This window comes from Ahaetulla prasina, chromosome 7 (assembly GCF_028640845.1).
Source record: "Ahaetulla prasina isolate Xishuangbanna chromosome 7, ASM2864084v1, whole genome shotgun sequence".
Lineage (NCBI taxonomy): Eukaryota > Metazoa > Chordata > Lepidosauria > Squamata > Colubridae > Ahaetulla > Ahaetulla prasina.
In genome coordinates, this window is record NC_080545.1 from 92,423,462 (window position 1) to 92,445,656 (window position 22,195).

The 22,195-nt window shown below is 43.6% G+C and overlaps 1 protein-coding gene across 1 annotated transcript in view; it reads left to right on the forward strand.

Moving 5' to 3' along the window:
• Positions 1-22,195, forward strand: part of ABCC9 (ATP binding cassette subfamily C member 9) — a 145,730-nt gene that overhangs the window by 101,601 nt on the left and 21,934 nt on the right. The window contains exons 30-34 of the mRNA XM_058190933.1: positions 5,113-5,215; positions 9,113-9,214; positions 10,839-10,959; positions 15,239-15,369; positions 17,458-17,536. Coding sequence (XP_058046916.1) covers positions 5,113-5,215; positions 9,113-9,214; positions 10,839-10,959; positions 15,239-15,369; positions 17,458-17,536 — 536 coding nt within the window. The remainder of the gene's footprint in view (positions 1-5,112; positions 5,216-9,112; positions 9,215-10,838; positions 10,960-15,238; positions 15,370-17,457; positions 17,537-22,195) is intronic.

Here is a 22,195-nt window from a genome sequence, read left to right on the forward strand (position 1 = left end):
GTAGTAGGAAACTCAGTCAGTGTAAAAACAAACAAACTTTATTAGAGCAGCTGAGAATTAATTCATTCTCAGTGCAGTCCAACTAAATTAAAGCAAATTCCTCCCAACACAAGTTCCTCAGTCCCATCACCAACCTTGGTCCAATTAGGCAAATTGCCAAAGGCCTTTCTTGGCAAACGTTCAGAAGACACCGATACAAAACAAATGCAACAAGACAAAACTATCAACGTTGTTTTCCGGCAAAGAGCCCAAGAGCCGTTGCTGGTCTTTTAAGCCTTATGGGAGGGGCGAATCATCTCTTGGCCCTACTCCTGAGTCGTCCTCTTTGCTTGAACTGTTCTTGCCTTCTGGCAGCTCTTCTCATGCATGCATTAGGAACAGGCTCCTCCTGTCAGCACTACTGTCACCCTCTGGAAGCTCTGGAGTCCTCACTCCTCGATGGCCCTGGCCCCACCTCTGCCTCTGACACAGAACCCTCATCCAGGCCTTCCTGAGCCTCCAGGACTGGCCCATGTTCTTCCTCAGCCTTAACGCTGTCTGACTCCATTGCCAGCTCCACAGGCTGCTGTCGGACCACAACAGCAACACACTTAGCCAAATCAGCTAGACCTTGTGGCTGATTCACACAACATGCTAAAGTTCTTGGTGCTCTCCAAGCTTGGTTGTTTTCTTGCATACATTTCATTACCAAACCAGGTAACATCATCAGTGATGTTACCTATTTGGGTAAGGAAACATCTGCAAAAAAACAACCAAGCTGAGACAGCACAAAGGACCCCACTGTTGGCTAATTTTGGTTAACCTTGATCTGTATTTTCTTGTTTAGTGTATCATGCAAATTGACTCTATTATTTGCTTGGTGATCAAAGTATTCTGCAAATCCAGGAAATGGGCTGATTCAGTAACCAGGTTAAATGTGTTATGCAAATCCACATGATATGCTAGGCAGAAGGACAACATGATAGGTTAGGCAGAAGGACAATTCCCAGCATATGTTTGTAGATGAGGAATTATGCCAGATGGAGTTCTTTCCCTATTCTCTAATGTTAGGGCACAAGCAGTGGTGAAATTCAAATTTTTTTACTACAGGTTCTGTGGGCATGGCTTGGTGGGTGTGATGTAGCTTGGTGGACATGGCAGGGGAAGGATTCTGCAAAATCTCCATTCCTATCCCACTCCAGGGGAAGGATATTGCAAAATACCCATTCTGTTGTGGCTCCAGCCCCCGAGGCTGTCATCATGGAGCAGAATGACTCTGAGAGTGAGGGGGAGGAGCCGACAAGGCCTCCCTCTCCAGGACCCTCCTCTCTGGCTCTGCCCCAGGTTCCAGCTGCAGGCCAGGAGGAGGAGGAACTGACAAGGCCTCCCTCTCCCGGACCTCCTCCTCCTCCCTGGCAATGCCCCAAGCTCCAGCTGCTGAGGATCAATCCTGGATCGACCCGAGGCAGCGACGAAGAGATAAGTGTGCGCAGCAGAGGAAGAGGTGTGGCAGGCTCAGAGAGTGCTGAGTCACGGAGCCACACCCCACAGGGGATAAAAGCGGGTGGAGCTGCCATTGGGCTTTGTGACGGACAAAAAACTACTCAGCATGTGTTGCAACTCAGTCATTCGGGAGTTAAAGGTCTTTCTTTCCTGTAAGCTTCGCAATGGGACTTGGACACAAGTGCTTTTATCTCTGTCCGAGATAAAGATTTCAGAACTTGGCAGGCCTCTGCACAGTCGTTGCCAAGTCTTGTGCTTCCTACAGAAGAATCAGGTCTGTGTCAATAAAAGGACTGTGAAACTCGCGTTTCTCCGTGAAGTGAGAGGGGGGACAGAACACCTTCCTACCCCACTCTGGGGCCAGCCAGAGGTGGTATTTCCGCTACCGATTCTCCTGCTGAATTTCACCCGTGGGCACAAGCAATGACAATGACGGACTGAACCAAGAATTAGCAACCCTATCGAATTATTTTTTTTAATTTAAAAATGAAAAATGATTTAAAATTGTATGAGATAAATAAGGTTCGGGTTTTCCTTTGCGAAAATTAGAAGAGTAGCGTATTGTGAAATCACATGGGAAAACCCTGATATCTTGCAAGAGTTCACATGAAGATGCAACATTTTTCCCAAACTCATTGCAACCCTTCAGAATGTCATGCAAGCAGGTCATGAGATGCTTGATGAAGTTGTGAGATTTGAGACATTTCTTTTTTTTTAATGAGGACATGCCTAGGTCAGTGCATGAGATCATTGATGGGATCCATCAAGTGTAAACTTTCATGACCCTGTATTGGAATGTTGTACTGTATTTGTTAGAGTTTAAATATGTTCTGGTAATCCCAATCATGTGGAACGTCAACCAGTAAAGGTTAAACTAGCATATGTAGTTGAATTTAACGTTCTGTTTTCTTCAGAAACTTTTCTTTTCTTGGATTTATCCATGGTTGGACTACCGGGGGTTGAAAAGCTCAAGTAATCACGTGCCGGCGAGTGTCGCACGTTGGTGGCTGTGACACATATTTTGAGCAACAGGGAGCTACAGCAGAGGGGCGAAAGAGCCACATGCGGCTCCAGAGCTGTGGGTTGCTGACCCCTGTCCTAGGCAAAAACCAGGCAGAGTGATAGAGGGGATCAAAGTATTCTCTGTCTACACCTTACTGCCCCCTTGTGGTCCGTAGGTCATAAGATACTGAAGAATCAATACTTTCAACGCCATTATTAATACACTATAAGGGTCAGGTAGACAATCAGATACAAAATAATATCTTTCTAGAGCAGGGCTGGGAGTAATCCAATCTTTCAGATACTGCTGGGTAACAGTATGTTTAATCATCTTTGACCACTGGTCTTGCTGGCTGAGCGCTGAAGAATTGAGGCCTTTGAACTATGGTGCTGGAGAAGACTCCTGCGAGTCCCTTGGACTGCAAGGCGAACAAACCAGTCTGTCCTAGAGGCAGGGGTAAAATGCTCCCAGTTCAGACCAGATCAGCCGATCTGGTAGCGATGGCGGCAGGTGGTTCCGAGAACCGGTAGGAAAAATCCCTGCCCCCCCCCATGCCCAGCTGAGCCATGCAGTCGTCTGAGCCTTTTTTTAAACTTTTAGCTGACTAGGTTGTAAAAATGCTTTTAATAGGTAAAAAAAGGCTCTGACTATCATAGCTGAGCCGCATGATCATCAAAGGCTTTTTTTTTACTTTTAAAAGCATTTTTTTACAATCTCTTCAAAGGTTAAAAAAATATTCTGACAATCACAGCTGAAGCCTGCTAGGCAAAAAATGGGGTGGTGGTTCATTTTTGAGAGAGAGAGAGAGAGAGAAAGAAAGAAAGAAAGGGAAGGAGGGAGGGAGGGAGGGAAGGAAGGAAGGAAGGAAGGAAGGAAGGAAGGAAGGAAGGAAGGAAAAAGGAGAAGAAGGAAGGACTGCAAACCTGGCACTAGACGCAGTTTCAGAGGATAATCCAGGGCTGGAAGGGACCTGGAGGTCATCTAGTCCAACCCTGCTCTGGCTTCTGAGCTTCTGTCTTTTGATCCCCCAGTCACATGGTTACATAGCCACGTCCACCCAGTCACATGACCCCACCAAGCCACGCCCACCAAGCCACGCCCACAGAACCGGTAGGAAAGAAATTTAGATCTCACCACTGCCTGGAGGAGATCAACCCTGACTGCTCTTTAGAAGGACAGATCCTGAAGAGGAAACTCAAATACTTTGGCCATCTAATGAGAAGGAAGGACTCACTGAAGAGCCTAATGCTGGGAAAGATGGAGGGCAAAAGAAGAAGGGGACGGCAGAGAATGAGGTGGTTGGATGGAGTCACTGAAGCAGTCGGCGTGAGCTTGAATGGACTCCAGAGGATGGTAGAGGACAGGAAGGCCTAGAGGAACGTTGTCCATGGGGTCGTGATGGGTCAGACATGACTTCGCAACTAACAACAGCAACATGCTGGCTAATGTCAACAGGAGTGGAGTCCAGTCATATCTGGGAAGCAAAGAGTCTGAACCCTGCTGTGAGATTCGATCCCTTTCACTAATTCTGGGCGAATTTATCTGAGAAATTCTGTTTCTAAGGAGCCAGTCCCACTGATCCTCTGAATCAACATCTTTCCAAAGCAACTGAAGATCAAGTAGGGCAAGAAGCAATGGGTGGAAACTAATCAAGGAGAGAACCAACCTAGAACTAAGGAGACATTTCCTGACAGTGAGAAGAATTAATCAGTGGAACAACTTGCCTCCAGAAGTTGTGAATGCTCCAACACTGGAAGTTTTTAAGAAGAGATCAGACAATCACTTGACTGAAATGGTGTAGGGCAGTGATGGCGAATCTCTTTGGCACCGAGTGCCCAAACCAGAATGTGTGTGTATGTGTGTACATCTGCACGCCGGAGCGCCAGAATCTCAAAGACCAGCTGGGCGGTATGTGCGTGCCTGTTTTTTGGCCGTTTCAGGCTGTTTTTCGGGCCATTTTCAGGCCATTTTTTGGACCAAAAATGGCTGGAATACGGCCTGTTTTTTGGCCATTTTCTGGCCATTTTCAGGCTGTTTTCTGGCGCTCCAGTGGCCACAAAAAACAGCTGGCTGGAAACCAGAACAGCAGCTGGTGACGGTGCGCATGCTCACAGAGAGGGCTCTGCGTGCCATAGGTTCGCCATTACGGATATAGAGTCTTCTGCTTTAGAAGGGTGTGGGACTAGAACAGGGTTCTGCAAACTTGGCTCTTTTAAGACTTGTGGACTTCAACTCCCAGAGATCTGGGAGTTCAACTCTGGGAATTGAAGTCCACAAGTCTTAAAAGAGCCACGTTTGCAGAACCCTGGACTAGAAAACTTCCAAGGTCCCTTCCAACTCTGTTATTCTGTTATCTTTGATCTGATTGGAAATTGAATTAAGGAGGATGAGAAGAAGCAGTAGAGGATAACAAACAGGGAGATATAAGAAAAAAACAACAACATTGTACAGCCTCACTGCTTGCTTCCTAAAAACTCTTCTTGGCAACTTCTCAGACACACGTTTGCTCAAATTTAGTTTTTCAGTAGCTCGGCAGCTGCTCCGCAACCTGGCATTCTGCCATCCTTTCTGCCCTATTGTAGACGATTGAGTCACTTATAACGTCAGGATGGTTTTCCCCTTTGCAGGCACGAGCCCCGGTTTAAACAACGGATGCTGGAACTGACGGACACCAACAATATCGCGTATTTGTTCCTTTCTGCTGCCAACAGATGGCTGGAGGTTAGGACGGTATGTATAGCTTCATCACTGTCGTAATTTGGAGGTCTTTGAATCCAGCAGTTGCTTCATTGGATACAGCAGGCCAGGCAAAAATTTCTCATTGGGCTACATCTGGCAAAAAACAAAACAAAACACAAAAAAACCCCAGGAACACCTAAAATTGATTAATGTAGTTTCTATTAAGGGTTTCCTACCCCTTTTTCTTTGTCGAGAAAATAAACGTCTTCGGACAGCACCGGCTCTTCGGCTTTGAAACGGAGATGAGCACCGCCCCCTAGAGTCGGGAACAACTAGCACATATGTGTGAGGGAAACCTTTACCTTTACCTTATACTTGCAGAATATAAGGCATATCGTTGATTTTGCAGAAATGAGAAAATCTGAAAATTTATTCCTTATGAGTTTATGGACTTCACTCTTCTGATTCTGTTTGATTCTGAATCAAGTCATTTTTTTTTAAATTAACATTTGTTTTTTGATTAGACCATCATCCTGGAAGAAACTCTATAGGTTTCTTTGCACATCTGAGGCCCCAAATCAAATTATATTGATTTCATTTGCTTGGTTTCAGAATGTTAGGTTGTTTTGAGACTGAAACATGATTTTGCAGTAAAACATAGCATATAGCTGTATTAGAGCTGGAGGTTTTTTTATATATATATAAAAAGTTTTATTTTAACATTCATATCCAATAACATATTTAATGTACCATCATATACAATTAATCGGACCTGCCCGGTCACCACCCCCTTCCTACTCTCTTCCCTTCTCTACCTTCTTCTACTTTCCACGACCATCCTCCCCTTCTCTTATCTACCTCCTCTCCTCCTTCCTCCCTACTCCTTTCTTCTCCCTCTTCTATCCCTCTTCCTTCCTTTCCTCTTCCTCCTCTTCTCTTTCCTACCTCCTTCTCTCTTCTACTTCCTTCCTTCCCATCATTCTGAAATGATAGCCAGGCAGCTCCGATCTTACATTGATTATACATCTTCAATCATCTCTGTACATTAACCATCAATCCATTTTCTACCCTCATCCCCCCTTCCCTTCCCCTCCCCCCCCACCCCCCAGGACTTCCCAGAACCGAATACAGGGTATAAAACTAACAATCAAAAATTAAAATATAACACAAATCATAATCCATAGTCACTCCTTAAAACCTCGACTCCCTGATCTCAGAAATTTCCAATTGAGTTCGTATTTGTTCTTCATTAAAGTACATAGTTTTTAATATCCAACCTTCATCAAACAGTACCAAAACAACGTTCCATCTTCCAATATTCACCAAGGATTCTTCTGAAATGTCTTTCTTCAGACATCACTGGAGGTTTTTAAGAAGAGATTGGACAACCATTTGTCTGACATGGTATAGGGCAGCGATGGCGAACCTTTTCAGCTTTGCGCACACTCGCCTGCACCGCAACCCGGAAGAGGAGCTCCCAGGGCACGTGCGCGACCCCGAAAATGAACTTCCGGTTTCCGGCATGTGCATGTGCACCAGCCAGCTACTCTTCCGGGTTCCTGGCATGCATGCGCGCGCGACGATCAGCTGGCTGGCGCTCACGCTCACGCAGGAAAACAGACCAGCTCTTCCAGTTTTCAGCACTGCCACACACAAAAAGGGCAGCTGAGTGTCATGCCTACGCATGCACGCCAGAAACCTGGAATAGGAACGGGCAACGCCACACATGCCAGGCGACATGGCTCCATGTGCCACTTTGGGCACGCATGCCATAGGTTCGCCATCACAGGTATAGGGTCTCCTGCTTGAGGAGGGGGTTGGACTAGAAGACCTCTGAGGTCCCTTCCAGCTCTGTTATTTCGGCGAGTTCCGCCTATCTTCTGCTGCTGGAAACCCTAAAATGAATTTGCTTCAATGAACAGACATTATTTTCAAGTGGAATCCCTCTGGCTGTCGATGACCCAAGATTCTTCTCTTTTAAACTGGTTCACAGGACTTACTTCCCGTTTCAAATTAATGTTTATAAATACCTCCCATATTTGTTTATAATATCTGAAGGAATACTTCCTCATGTGGGGTTTTGGGTTTTTTTTGGTGACATAAGCAACTTAGAACTAAGGAGCAACATCCTGACAGTGAGAACAATTAATCAGAGGAACAACTTGCCTCGGGAAGTTGTAAATGCTCCAACCCTGGACGTTTTAAAGAAGATGTTGGATAACCATTTGTCTGAAGTGGTGTAGGGTTTCCTGCCTAAGCAGGGGGGTTGGACTAGAAGACTTCCAAGGTCCCTCCCAACTCTGTTGTTCTATATTCTATACGCTAAACAGATTATTATTTGGAATAACTCTCTGTGAACAAAAAAATGCGCATGCTAGGATTGTATAAGTTGAATCTCTACTTTCCTATGGAGATTTGCCTGACCACCTTGTCTGAAAACTGTATTTCTGTACTTGCGTAGATCATGATTAAGACTCAACGTCTATTACTGTGGCGGTGGTAGCTCCCAAACTAAAATCTTCTTGGGGTTGTACCCATGGGGCCAATTCAATGGATCTTTCCATTAATCAATGGAAAGAATCTCAGACAACTGGTTTCTCAGCATTATGAAGGGCTATAATTGCTCTCTCCAAACAAGATCTTTCCAGATGGTTTTGATTACAAGTCCCATTGGAGGATTATGGACCGGAAAAGGCTGCCTTGTAAAATCTCTCCAGTCTGAAGATCTACTAGAGGGTGGGGTGGGGGGAGTCATAGATCAAGTGCTTGTTTTACAGAGAGGAAGTCCTATATCCGTGACGGCGAACCTATGGCACGTGTGCCGGAAGGGGCATGCAGAGCCATCTCTCTGGGCACACCAGCTGTCACTCATTGCTCTTCTGGCTTCCAGCATGCACATGTCCATGCACGCCAGCCGGCTGGTCTTCGTGTGCACAGGAGCACTGGAAACTGGAAGAGCAGCTCCCTGGTGCGCATGCGTAGTCTGGGAAGCTGAGTTTCTGATTTGCAGAGCTCACTCGCATGCCGGTCAGCTGATTTTCACCCACGCATGTGCACCAGAAACCGGAAGTCCAGGTGAACATGCCGGAAACCGGAAACTAGAAGCTCAGCTCCCCGGCGTATGCATGCGTGTTGGGGAGCTACTCTTCCGCTTTCCGGTGCTCCCACGCATGCGCACCAGGGAGCTGCTCTTCGGTTTCTAGCGCTTCACCATGCGCACGCTCCCATTTTGGCACTTGGTGCTAAAAAGGTTCGCCAACACTGCCATATGGGAAAGGAAGCTCCCATGTGTTTGGTAGTGCTTTCTCCTTTTGGCAGCATCTGCATTCGGAAGAAGGCCAACCTGCACCTAGCAATGCAAAGAAAAATATCCATAGGGTTGATGGGGGCTTTTAATGTTTGCTCAGCTTAGCTTCGCAGTATAAACAGTTCTCTTTGGACTGCAGGGGGCGCCCGCAGTTTTCATGCAACTGATAAATGAAATACTCCATCAGCATTTGTTTAAAGGGGTTCTTGACGACATACTTATCTATACAGAAACAATGGAAGAGCATATTAAACTAGTAAGAGCTGTTCTCAAAAAGTTATTGTCTGCAGAACTTTATTGCAAGCTATCCAAATGTGATTTCCATCAAACAAAAATAGACTACTTAGGGTACCGCATATCAGCAGATGGATTAGAAATGGACCCAGAGAAAGTGAAAGCTGTCTTGGAATGGGCCCCCCCCACGCACACGCAAACAGCTACAAAGTTTTTTGGGGGTTGCAAACTTTTATCGTCAATTCGTCCCCTCCTTTGCTCAGATTGCTTTGCCAATCACCAACCTCTTAAAAACTAAAGGAGATACAAACCCCAAACCATCATTACCTCTCGAATGGACAATGGAATGTCAAGCAACGTTTGAGAAATTGAAACGACTGTTTGCCGCTGTCTCTCTCTTCTTTCAGGATTATGTGGGCGCCTTCATCGTCCTCACTGCAGCCGTGGCCTCCATCTCTGAAAAATCCACTTCTGGCCTCGTAGGCCTGGGTCTCCTCTACGCGCTGACGGTACGTAGAGGGAAAACAAAATACTTCCTGGTATTTTATGCCAGGAAGTTCCATTGTGTAACCAGCATCAAAACCTATAAGAGTAGAGGTGGGAGAAATATCTAGAATGAACAGGCCAGAAGTAGATGTAGGTAGAGATAAAGATCCAAGAGAGGAATATGAGAGGCAAGTAAAAAAAAAAAAAGCATAGCAAGTAAAGTATTGAAGCGGGAAAGAGACGATGGATAGATGATTTCTCCTTTTTGTTGTTCTGACTTTGCTTTTCTTTTTCTGTCTTTCTTTGCTTTTTTTAGGTAGGCGACGTGACTAGCAGTTAAGTAGGATAGAAAGAAAATGTTTTTTAATAAAGGGTGACATGATTAAAAGCTAGAATAAGAGATAGAAATAAGAGAAGGGGGCGTATTAGTGTACATACTTTTATATAATAAAATAAAAGCAATAACGAGAAAACAAGGAATAATTGGATATTGACAGACTGCAATTTAATTTAAATGTGTATTATTAATAAAAATATATAATGTTGATTGAATGTAATAACTATGATTAATTCTACTAGCTTTATTTGTATTAGAATGTATGACATCCAGGTGCCTCACTGTTCATGCATTGATACGTTTGTAATAAAATAGAAAAAAAATAAAAAAAAAACCTTTAAAAAAAAACACCATATAAGAGCCTTGCAAGATTGAGGATCATTTAGTTTTGACACAGCAGAGTTATTTTCTTTACAACCAATTCCTCGGGGTCACAGCCCCCACCCGAAGCCCTCTGGATATGCAGTTGCTTCTCAAGGTTCCCAATACTGAAAGGAACAATCTTGCAGTCCTGGATTTCAGCCAGGGCTGAAAGACTTCAGAACAACTTGGAACAGCTTCAGGTTTATTTGAGCCAATTGAAAAAAATGAGGATGATGATAATAATAATAATAAAGTCACTGAAATTCCCAGGCCCTCCATGCTCCCAAGGACAGGAGGACAAAAGTGCATGCAAGGACTAGAGTAGACTGAATAATGATCGGTCACCAAGGTTTTAACTTTTCCAGATTCGCAGCTTAACTGTCAATTTCCTTTCCTTTCCTTTCCTTTCCCTTTTCCTTTTCCTTTCCCTTTCCCTTTCCCTTTCCTTTTTCTTTCCTCTCTTCTTCTTAGTTTTCTTCCATTCCTTCCCTTCTTCTCTTTCTTTTCTCCCCTCCCTCCATCCTTCCCCTTCATCTCCCCTCCCCTTTTGTTCCTTCTCATTCCCTTCCCTTTTCTTCCCTTTTTCTTTCCTCCCTTCTTTCCTTTCCTTCTCATCCCTTTTTCTTTCTTTCCTTCCTTCTTCTCTTTCTTCCCTTCTATTCCCTTCTCTTCCCTTTTTGAAATGAAAGAAAGATTTCATCTCTTCTTCTCTTTCTTTCCTCCTTTCGCCTTCCCTTCCTTTCCCTTCCTAGGATGCATTATAGATGGTCAAACTTGGTTGATGGTTTCCCAACCATACAATGATTACAGTACACATTCTTCCAAAGGAATAATATCTTGATGGATAAAGATATTATTTATTCCCGTGGTTTCAACCACGTCAAGATTCTGTCCCTTGCCAAATGCCCCTCTTTTCATTTTTGCCTCTCTTTTCTTTTACTTTATAGATCACCAACTACCTGAACTGGGTGGTGCGAAATCTGGCCGATATGGAAGTGCAAATGGGGGCTGTGAAGAAAGTGAACAGCTTTCTCAACATGGAGTCTGAGAATTACGAAGGCACCATAGGTGCGGCGTTACCGATGTTGTTTTAACGGGCAAAACCCAGTAGAATCTGCCGACCAAATATATGAAATTCATCTTATTAGCTGAAATTGATGGGTATCCCAAAATCAGAGGTCCCTTTGAGGCTTTCCTTTTATGAGTAGAGTCTTTAGTGAAATGTGTCACTTATATTTAGAGGTACCGTGTTTCCCCCAAAATAAGACTGGGTCTTATATTAATTTTTTGCTCCAAAAGACGCATTATGGCTTATTTATTTATTTTTTTATTTGCATTTATATCCCGCCCTTCTCCGAAGACTCAGGGCGGCTTACACTATGTTAGCAATAGTCTTCATTCTATTTGTATATTATATACAAAGTCAACTTATTGCCCCCAACAATCTGGGTCCTCATTTTACCGACCTTATAAAGGATGGAAGGCTGAGTCAACCTTGGGCCTGGTGGGACTTGAACCTGCAGTAATTGCAGGCAGCTGTGTTAATAACAGACTGTCTTACCAGTCTGAGCCACAGAGGCCCTCTAATTTTTCAGTTAGGTCTTATTTTGGGGAAAATACGGTACTAAATGCATCCATCTGGCTGACGATCTTAACTGAGGCTTATTTTTGGGGGAGGGCTTATATTACGAGCATCCTGAAAAATCATGCTAGGACTTATTTTCCGGTTGGGTCTTATTTTCAGGGAAACAGGGTAGCAAATCAGTTTGATGACTGATGATATGAGAGCAGTCCTCCAATATTTGAAAGAAAGGGTCACCCCAAGGTGCTCCAAAGCACCTGAAGGCAGAACAAGAAGCGATGGATGGGAAGTCATTGTCAGGGAATTGCGCAGCAAGTGTGTCCAAATGAAGTCAGAGATACTGACACGAACTTGTAATTTTATTCAATGTATTTAACATTTATACACATACACCAGACAAGGTAGTCAGGCGCACGGGAACATCTTCATGAGGTAAAACTCAGCCAGCATACAGAGGTACATAGAAGAAAAAGGTGGGGAAAAAAGGGAAATTCCCCCTTTACGCCCTCAACAACCAATCGTAGCGCTAATGGCCTCTTGCATGAGTCAGCACTCTCCAACCCATCAATTGCAGCTCTGTGTTCTGGCCCATTGTACAATTTTATTGTCCCAGCTATTAAATTTAGATTAAATTCAGACCATAATACAGATGGTCTCTCCTAGAACGAAGGATAAATTTTCTGACAGTTAGAACAATTAATTGGAACAACTTGCCTCCAGAAGTTGTGGATAGAGTATAGAGTAGAGTAGAGTAGAATAGAATAGAATAGAATAGAATAGAATAGAATAGAATAGAATAGAATAGAATAGAATAGAATAGAAAATATGGAATGGAATGGAATGGAATGGAATGGAATGGAATGGAATGGAATGGAATAGAATAGAATAGAATAGAAACAGAAATGAAACTATGGAATGGAATGGAATGGAATGGAATGGAATGGAATGGAATGGAATAGAATAGAATGAATAGAATAGAAAATATGGAATGGAATGGAATGGAATGGAATAGAATAGAATAGAATAGAATAGAATAGAATAGAATAGAATAGAATAGAATAGAAACAGAAATGAAACTATGGAATGGAATAGAATAGAATAGAATAGAATAGAATAGAATAGAATAGAATAGAATAGAATAGAATAGAATATATGGAATGGAGAATGGAATGGAATGGAATGGAATAGAACAGAACAGAACAGAACAGAACAGAACAGAACAGAACAGAACAAATTTATTGTCATTTTGAACATAAACTAATCGGAATACGTTAAAATGAAATTTCATTGCATATAGCTCTCAAAGGGTCACCATCTCCAATATGCACTGCATAACCATGGCAGAATGACTGAATGAATGAATACAAAATTATGCGTATGACACAGAGAAACAACACAGATGGATGCTCCAACACTGGAGCTTTTTAAGAGTAATTTAGGCAGCCATTTGTCTGGGATGCTATAGTATAGGGTCTCCTGTTTTGACCACGGGGTTGGACTGGAAGACCTCCAAGGTCCCTTCCAACTGTCCATTATTCTATTTAACGCAGATGGTCTGTCCTAGTCACAAATGAGGGATCATTTCGACGTTTCCAGCCCATCATAGCAAACACATCACGGCAAAAATCTTGCCTCCTTAAAAAACTACTTGTCTCCATTTGTTTTCAGTAAGGTCACCTAGAATGGACACATTCCAGATCCTGTGGATTAAGCAATGTCATATTGTGGGATCCAGGAAAGGGTGCCTCCTTTGTGATTGTTCCTGGCCACTGGAATGGCCTCTCCTTGGTCTCCAAACCTGGCAACTTTAAGACTTAATAATAATAACAGAGTTGGAAGGGACCTTGGAGGTCTTCTAGTCCAACCCCCTGCCCAGGCAGGAAACCCTACACCATTTCAGACAAATGGCTATCCAACATTTTCTTAAAAATTTCCAGTGTTGGAGCATTCACAACTTCTGCAGGCAAGTTGTTCCACTGATTAATTGTTCTAACTGTCAGGAAATTTCTCCTTAGTTCTAAGTTGCTTCTCTCCTAGATTAGTTTCCACCCATTGCTTCTTGTTCTACCCTCAGGTGCTTTGGAGAATAGTTTGACTCCCTCTTCTTTGTGGCAACCTCTGAGACCCCATGCTGGCTGGAGAATTCTGGGAGTTGAAATCCACAAGTCTTAAAGTTGCCAAGTTTGAAAAGCCTGCCCTTGCAGATCCATATTGTTCCCACCTTACTGGTTTTCTTCTGTAAATTATTAAATACCCGGTTGTTCTCCTGGTCCGGGGTCTGGATGATAGTTGAGTTCTTTTCTTCTTTTTATGTTACAAAGTCAGTCTTGTTTTCTTTTTTACTTCTTTTCAAACTGAAAGTCACTGTGGAGTCAGGCAGCCTCAACAATATTAAAGAGCAATTACAATCTAATCCTCCCCTACCATTTTTTTTCTTTTTTTCTTTTTTTGGGCTGCGGAACAACCAGTTCATTGGACTTCATTTGCCAGCTATGGAATAAAAGGGAAGCATGATCTGGTCTCCTTGGTCATTTCATTTCATTTATTGAATTTCATTTATTGAATTTCTATACCACCCTTCTCCCGAAAGACTGGGGCGGTTTACAGCCAATAAAACATAATACATAAACAGATTTAAAATACAGTATAAAAATCTAATTCTATTAGGCCGATATCAATTAAAATTATGCTAAAACAATAATAAAACCCCATTCAGCCATGAAGAGGTCTGAGGGTCAGACTTGAGTCATGCTACAAGCAGCCTGATTTGTTTACTTCGCATTCACACAGTTGCAAGTAACCTGCCTTGAGATTTGACCTCCAAGCAAGCCAACTTGTCGAAAGTAAATAAATCTTGCTTGGCTACTGCTCTTCGTGACAAATTGCCATCTTCCAAAACAAGCTGGGAATGTTGTCATTCCAGATGTTGCTCTGTTTGGTCCATGTTCCTCGTAACTGATGTAAACCAGGAAAAAAAATAAATGACTGGCTTAAAATCACCCAGCCAGCTGTCATGTTTAAGGCGGGATTAGAACTCACAGTTTTCTGGTGATTGGCCCAAAGTCATCCAGCTAGCTTTCAGGGCAAGACCTGAACTCACAATCTCCCCACTTTCTAACCTGCTGCCTTAACCACTAGACCAAACTGGCTCTCCCATCACAGCATAAGAAAACTTTCTCTTGCATAGTAATTTGTCTGAAATCGTATAGGGTTTCCTGCCTGAATGGAGGGTTGGACTAGAAGACCTCCAAGGTACCTTCCGACTCTGTTATTATTCCATTCCATTCCATTCTTATTGTTTTATTTCTATTCTATTCTATTCTATTCTATTCTATTCTATTCTATTCTATTCTATTCTATTCTATTCTATTCCATATTTTCTATTCTATTCCATTCCATATTTTCTATTCTATTCTATTCTATTCTATTCTATTCTATTCTATTCTATTCTATTCCATTCTATTCTATTCCATTCCATTCCATTCCATATTTTCTATTCTATTCTATTCCATTCCATTCCATATTTTCTTTTCTTTTCTAATCTATTCTATTCTATTCCATTCCATTCCATTCCCTTTGTATTTATTTATTTAAACTTATATATCGTTCATTTCAGCTGAAGATGACTCTAGGTGGCTGACAATCAATAAAACATTAAAATCTTAAAACAATAAATAGTAACGTTCAATTTAGTTTAAAATGGACAAAGATGGGAAGGAATGTATCGTACAAATCAGGACGCTTCTGCTTTGATCTTTCCCTCAGATATTTCTCAAGTACCCAAAGACTGGCCGCAAGAAGGAGAAATCAAGATCGAAAACCTCTGCGTCCGCTACGAGAATAACCTGAAGCCAGTTCTCAAGCACGTGAAAGCATATATCAAGCCAGGCCAAAAGGTTCCGCAATCTTACAATCATTTTATACTTTTTCACGGGATTTCTGGCAAAAACAAAAGAAGAAGAAGAAGAAGAAGAGGAAGGAAATGAAGGCTCTCCATTGTTGAAGATGATTTGGTATCAAAAAGAAGCTAAACTATCTTGCTCACAGAAACTTTAGCAACAAGTGGACCAGAGGTGAAATGCTCCCAGATCGGACCGGATCGCAAGATCCGGTAGTGATTATGGCCGGTAGTTCGGCGATCCGGTAGTGATGGCGGAGCAAAGCTCCGCCTACCCGCCCAGGTGTCATTACTTCCTGGTTTTAACCAGGAAGTAATGTGTTTTTTACCTTCTGCGCATGCACAGAAGGTCTGTGCATGTATGTGATACGCACGCACAGCGCGTGCCCTTCCGAGCCGGTAAGGAAGGTAAGTAGATTTCACCCCTGGGACAGACTCTAGTTATTTATCCATATCTAGAATTTGTAAGTCGACAAAGGAATATCCGATGATAGGTTGTCCTCAACTTACATCCGTTCACTTAGCGAGTGCTTGAAGTTACAACGGCACAGAAAAAAAGTGACTTATGACCTGTCCCCCACACTTACAACTGTCGCAGCAGTCCCATGGTCACTTGACCAGATTTTGAGTACTTGGCAACCGGTGTGTATTTATGATGGTTGCAGCATCTTGCAATCATGTGTTCACCATTTGCAACCTTCTGAGCTGGCTTCCAACCAAGCAAAGTCAATGGGGAAAGCTGGGTTTGCTTAACAACTGCAACAACCATGGCAAAAAAGAGGTTTTAAAATTGGGTGTGATTCGTTCAACAGTTGCCTTGTTCTGGACCCAGTTGTGGTTGAGGACTATCCATAATCTCTATTTTCATGTTCCATTTTGCAGAAAGAGAGAGAGAGAGAGAGAGAAATGAAATTTTGGATAAGGGAAGTCTTAATATTTGTTTTAAGTTACCTCTGTTGCAGTGGTGAAATCCAATTTTTTTTTACTACCGGTTCAATGGCCGTGGCTTGGTGGGCGTGGCAGGGGAAGGATACTGCAAAATCTCCATTCCCTCCCCACTCCAGGGGAAGGATACTGCAAAATGCACATTCCCTCCCCACTCCTGGGGAAAGGATATTGCAAAATCTCCAATCCCACCCCACTCGGGGGCCAGCCAGAGATGGTATTTGCCGGTTCTCCGAACTACTCAAAATTTCCGCTACGGGTTCTCCAGAACCTGTCAGAACCTGCTGGATTTCACGACTGCTCTGTTGAAAGAAATGTCCATCTGATCAGTCCCAAGCCGGGAGAAAGACACTGGAAACATGGAGGCTGATTGGAAATGGTGAAGCAGAACCACCAAACACATGCAGTTGATCAGATGGAGTTGAGAATGAGGGGTTTTTATACCTTCTCTTGGGGTTTGAACTTGAGCTTTCTGTTCCTGTGCAAGAACATGTATTCTATTGGCTGTTGTCAGACTTCCATGGCGCCATGTACAAATCCTAGGAGTTTGTCTGAGCTAAGCTTGGCTGAAGTTTGGCTGAGGCAATGAAGGGGCTTGTTGGGCAATTCCGATTGCGGCTGAGGGCTAATCCTCAGCTGACACCTTTGTTCAGACCTTGCTGCAGGGAATTTTTGCCTATGAATAGAGCTAGCTATCTCTTTAACTCTTAACTGCTGACATCTGCTGTGGGCTATTAAGGAAGGTGGGGGCTGCTTTCCAATAGCATGTTTCTCCATTTCTCATCCAGGGAAATATAATATTCTGCCTTTTAATCTTTCTCAAAATATTTCATTCTTCTAGGCTGGGGATGGGTGCTAACTTCCTGTACCTCCCATTGCAAAGAAGAGATCTTCTTTTTAATTATCATTAGAATAGAATAGAATAGAATAGAATAGAATAGAATAGAATAGAATAGAATAGAATAGAATAGAATAGAATAGAATTTTTTATTGGCCAAGTGTGATTGGACTCACAAGGAATTTGTCTTGGTGCATATGCTCTCAGTGTACATAAAAGAAAAGATACCTTCATCAAGGTACAACATTTACAACGCAATTAAACAATAACTATTGGTAAGCCACAATAAATCTTATCTTTCAGGTTGGGATTTGTGGTCGCACCGGCAGTGGGAAATCCTCCCTTTCATTGGCTTTCTTCAGGATGGTAGACATATTTGATGGTAAGTGCTCTGAATCAGGGGCCGTTCGGGATGTGTGTGACATTTTGAATTTGCTGTCATTTCAAAATACCCCATTTGGAGTTCCCAGTGGACTGGCTCAGGGGTCTGCAAACTTGGCTCTTTTAAGACTTGTGGACTTCAACTCCCAGAGCTGGCTGAGGAACTCTGGAGTTGAAGTCCACCAGTCTTAAAAGAGCCAAGTTTGCAGACCCCTGGACTAGCTCAACATGCAAGCGTTCCAACAGAAATTGTCAAAATGGGCCATTTCTGGCATCCGGAGGACCTCCAGGTGGGTGGGGAAGGCTGTTTTCACACACACACCCCAGACTCCTAGAAAGCCTCTGGAGCCAGGTGAGAGAGAAAAACGGGCCTACCGGGCCATCGTGTGCAAGGAGTGGGGGGGTTTGCACGCACATGCACGGGGGCGGGGAGCATAGAATTATGGGTGTGGGCACGTGCAGGCGCGACCCCACCCCCACCCCCCCCTCCTGGCACATGATGGCACAAAGTTTAGCCATCACTGCTCTAAAATGGTGTTTCCTCAAGCTTGGTCACTTGAAGATGGGTGGACTTCAACTCCCAGAATTCCCCAGCCAGCCATGCTGGCTGAGGAATTCTGGGAGTTGAAGTCCACTTATCTTCAAGTGACCAAGCTTGAGAATCATTGCCTTGGGAAATACCATCCCCTTACCCATGATTCTCTGCTCCCCCCCCCTTATGCTTAAATTAGGTGCTTAGATCTGGCGTGCAGGATTACCAACAGCAAAGAACCCACCTGCGGTGCCTTTGCCAGTAAAAATGGAGCTTGGGAGGGCCACATGCAGCCTTCTGCCAGTGAAAACAGAGTGTGGGGGATTGTTGTGTCTGCGCCCCCCGAGCTGGGCTTCCTGCCAGAAAGTGACTTGGAGCCGGGCCTGCTGCCAGAAAATGACTTGGAAAGTGAGGGAGAAGGACCGTCAGGACTTACCTCGGGAGCACCGGCTTCCCTGGCTCAGCTCCAGGACCCAGAAGCAGGCCAAGTGGAAGAGATAATGAGGCCTCTGTCTCCTGACTCTTTCCCCCACCCCCCAGGCCATGCCTTCAGACCCAGCTGATAGCAATCAGGCTTGGTTGGACCCTAGGTTTCATAGACAAGAGAGGCGGGAACAACAGAAGCAGGGGTGGGGCAGGCCTAGGAAGTGCTGAGTCATGGAGCCACACCCCATAGGATATAAAACCAGCGAGGGCTGTTATGCCTCTTCGTAGCAGGCAAATCAACTGCTTAACTAGAGCTGAAGTACTGTTTGTTCTTGGGTGACTCATCGGCATCAAGGGAGATAACAGAGTCACTTGGCAGATGCTCGCTAGTTTGCTGCCAGAGCTGATAGTGCCAGCTAATTAAGCCATTACTCGGACGGAGGCGAAGGGGGGACAGAACAGGGATACGCGTGGCCCTCCAAGCTTTATTTTTACTGGCAGGGGGCTGCAGGAGTCCATCTGGGCCGAAAACAGGGTATGGGGGCGGCCCAGGCGTCCATTTTCATTGGCAGAGGGCAATAAAAAATGAACTAAAAACAAAACAAAAGGAGAAATTTGTTTATTTATTTATTTAGTCAAGTATGTCTAACATAAATATAAACATGATTATGAATACATCAAATGGATACAAATAAAAGGGAACATTAGGACAGGGACGGTAGGCACGTTGGTGCGCTTATGCACACCCCCTTACAGACCTCTTAGGAATGGGGTGAGGTCAACAGTAGACAGTCTAAGGTTAAAGTTTTGGGGGTTTTGGGATGAAACCACAGAATCAGGTAGCGCATTCCAGGCATTGACCCCTCTGTTGCTGAAGTCGTATTTTCTGCAATTGAGTTTGGAGCGGTTTACCTTAAGTTTTTATCTATTGTGTGCTCGTATATTACTGTGGTTGAAGCTGATGTAGTCGTTAAGACGTTGTACCAGATAATTTTATGTACTATGCTTAGGTCAGACCGAAGGTGGCATAGTTATAAGTTGTCTAAGCCCAGAATTTCAAGCCTGGTGGAGTAAGGGATTCTATTATGAGCAGAGGAGTGGAGGACTCTTCTGGTGAAATATCTCTGGACTCTTGTATTTGTAAGGGGAAAATTGTATTTTTCCCCTTTTGCATTTGAGCATGCAAGAAGGGACGGGAAAGGAGAAAGGGAAAGAGAAAAGACAAAGATAAAGAAGGGAAGATGGGAAGATGGGAAGAAAGCAAGGAAGGAAAAATAAGGAAAGAGGGGAAGAAGAAGAAAGGAGAAGGAAGGGGGAAGCAAATAGAAGAGAAGGAAGGAAGGAAGGAAGGAAGGAAGGAAGGAAGGAAGGAAGGAAGGAAGGAAGGAAGGAAGGAAGGAAGGAAGGAAGGAGATTATAATGAGAGTGAGGGAGGGTCTGAGGGAAGTCCTGCCTTAGCACTTGGGCATCACTGTTGCCCCCAACAACGAGTGACATTGAGCTGGCCATGCCCTGACCCAGGGGTGGGTTCTACTTTTGTTTACTACCAGTTTGCAACGGGGCCACATGCATGCACAGAAAGCTTCCTGATGATGTTTGGATCAGTGGACGGAGCCTCCCGCTGCTTTGACTACCTGTTCTTACGAACTGGTCCGAACCGGGGGCAACCCACCACTGCCCTCACCCCACCCCACCCCGCCCCCTGAGGTCAAACACAACCCTGATGCAGCCCTCGGTGAAATCGAGTTTGACACCCCTGATCTACACTATTGCTGATCCTTTTGTGGCCTGCAGATGCAGATACTGTTGAATTTTAAATTTGGGGTTTATTAATATTTTAAAATTTTAATATCTAAATTTTTAATTTATCAGCCTTTAATCTGCTATGTTTTAAATATTGTTTTAATTGTATATATGTTGTTTTATCGTTGGCTGTACACCGCCCTGAGTCCTTCGGGAGAAGGGCGGTATAAAAATTTAATAAATAATAAATAATAATAATAAAATAAGATACCGCTATGCCCAGCCCACCACCGAAAAGGAAGGCGTAAAACAGACAAAAAAACCAAAGGATGGAAATTGTATGGCCTGGCTGATTTGGATCAGCCGCATTGCATTAACCGCCGCTCTTTCTCTTCTCTCACGGTTCAACACATCATAAATTATCCCTTTAGTAGTTCGTTAATCATGCCCTACGCTCTCAAATTATTGCCTTTCGGGGAAAAGGGAAAAATGAAAGAGGAAAGGCAGAGAAAAGCGGGGGAGGTCTTGGCCCTTTCCATTTCTTATTCTCAGCTGGATCAGTCTGGTTATCTCTTTTTATATGTTGAGGAAGAATTTAGATTGGGAGGCTTTGAGAATGTCTTCCGTTGGTTTTTTATTTTTTTTATTTATTTATTTGTCACAACAGTATATATAAGCATAAGTATGAAACAACTATACGATATATAAGCATATATATAAGCATAAGTATGTAATAACTATATGAAATTGGATACAATCAAAGGGAACATTAGGACAGGAACGGTAGGCACGCTGGTGCTCTTATGCACGCCCCTTACAGACCTCTTAGGAATGGGGTGAGGTCAACAGTAGATAGTCTTTGGTTAAAGCTTTGGGGATTTTGGGAAAAGACCACAGAGTCTGGTAGTGCATTCCAGGCATTAACAACTCTGTTTCTGAAGTCATATTTTCTGCAATCAAGATTGGAGCGGTTCACATTGAGCTTAAATCTATTGTGTGCTCATGTATTGTTGTGACTGAAGCTGAAGTAGTCTTCAACAGGAAGGACATTGTAACAGATGATTCTATGAGTTAAGCTCAGGTCATGTCGAAGGCGGCGGAGTTCTAAATTTTCTAAACCCAGGATTTCAAGTCTGGTGGCATAAGGTATTTTGTTGTATTCAGAGGAGTTGAGAACTCTTCTTGTAAAATATTTCTGGATGCGTTCAATTGTATTAATGTCCGAAATGAGGTATGGGTTCCAGACAGGCGAGCTGTATTCAAGAATTGGTCTAGCGAATGTTTTATATGCTCTGGACAGAGCATATAAAACATGTTTTTCTGCCTCTGGACAGGCATCCCGGTTTTTTTTCTGGTTGGGCCTTCTGAAAGCTAGAGAACCATAGAAAGGCCACAAAATACTACTGAGCTCCACTGGTGCTTTGTGAAAGGATATTAAGTGGTAGTTCGAAAGGAGAAGCTTCCAAATTGCTGTGTTAGTGGCTCCCCAGGTAAGGGCTACCATCCCTTCATTTCTTGCATTTTTTGGCTGGGCTGAGTTATACTAGAAAAGACTAAAAGACAAAGGGTGGGAGGGAGGGGGGAGGAAAAACCCAAAATTACCCAGATCTTGTCATGGTCTGAGCAATAAAAGCTATTTTTGCCATCTCTTGATAACCCACAGGTCACATATCTTGGTCACATATTTTGTCCTTCCTTCCTTCCTTCCTTCCTTCCTTCCTTCCTCCCTCCCTCCCTCCCTCCCTCCCTCCCTCTTTCCTTTCTTCCATCACTTTTCCCTTCTCTTCTATATCCTTCCTTCCATCTCCTTCCTTCCTTCCTTCCTTCCTTCCTTCCTTCCTTCCTTCCTTCCTTCCTTCCTTCCTTCCTTCCATCTCCACCCTCCTCCCTCCTCCTTCCTTCCATCTCCTTCCTTCCTTCCATCTCCACCCTCCTCCCTTCCTCTCTTCCATCTTCTTT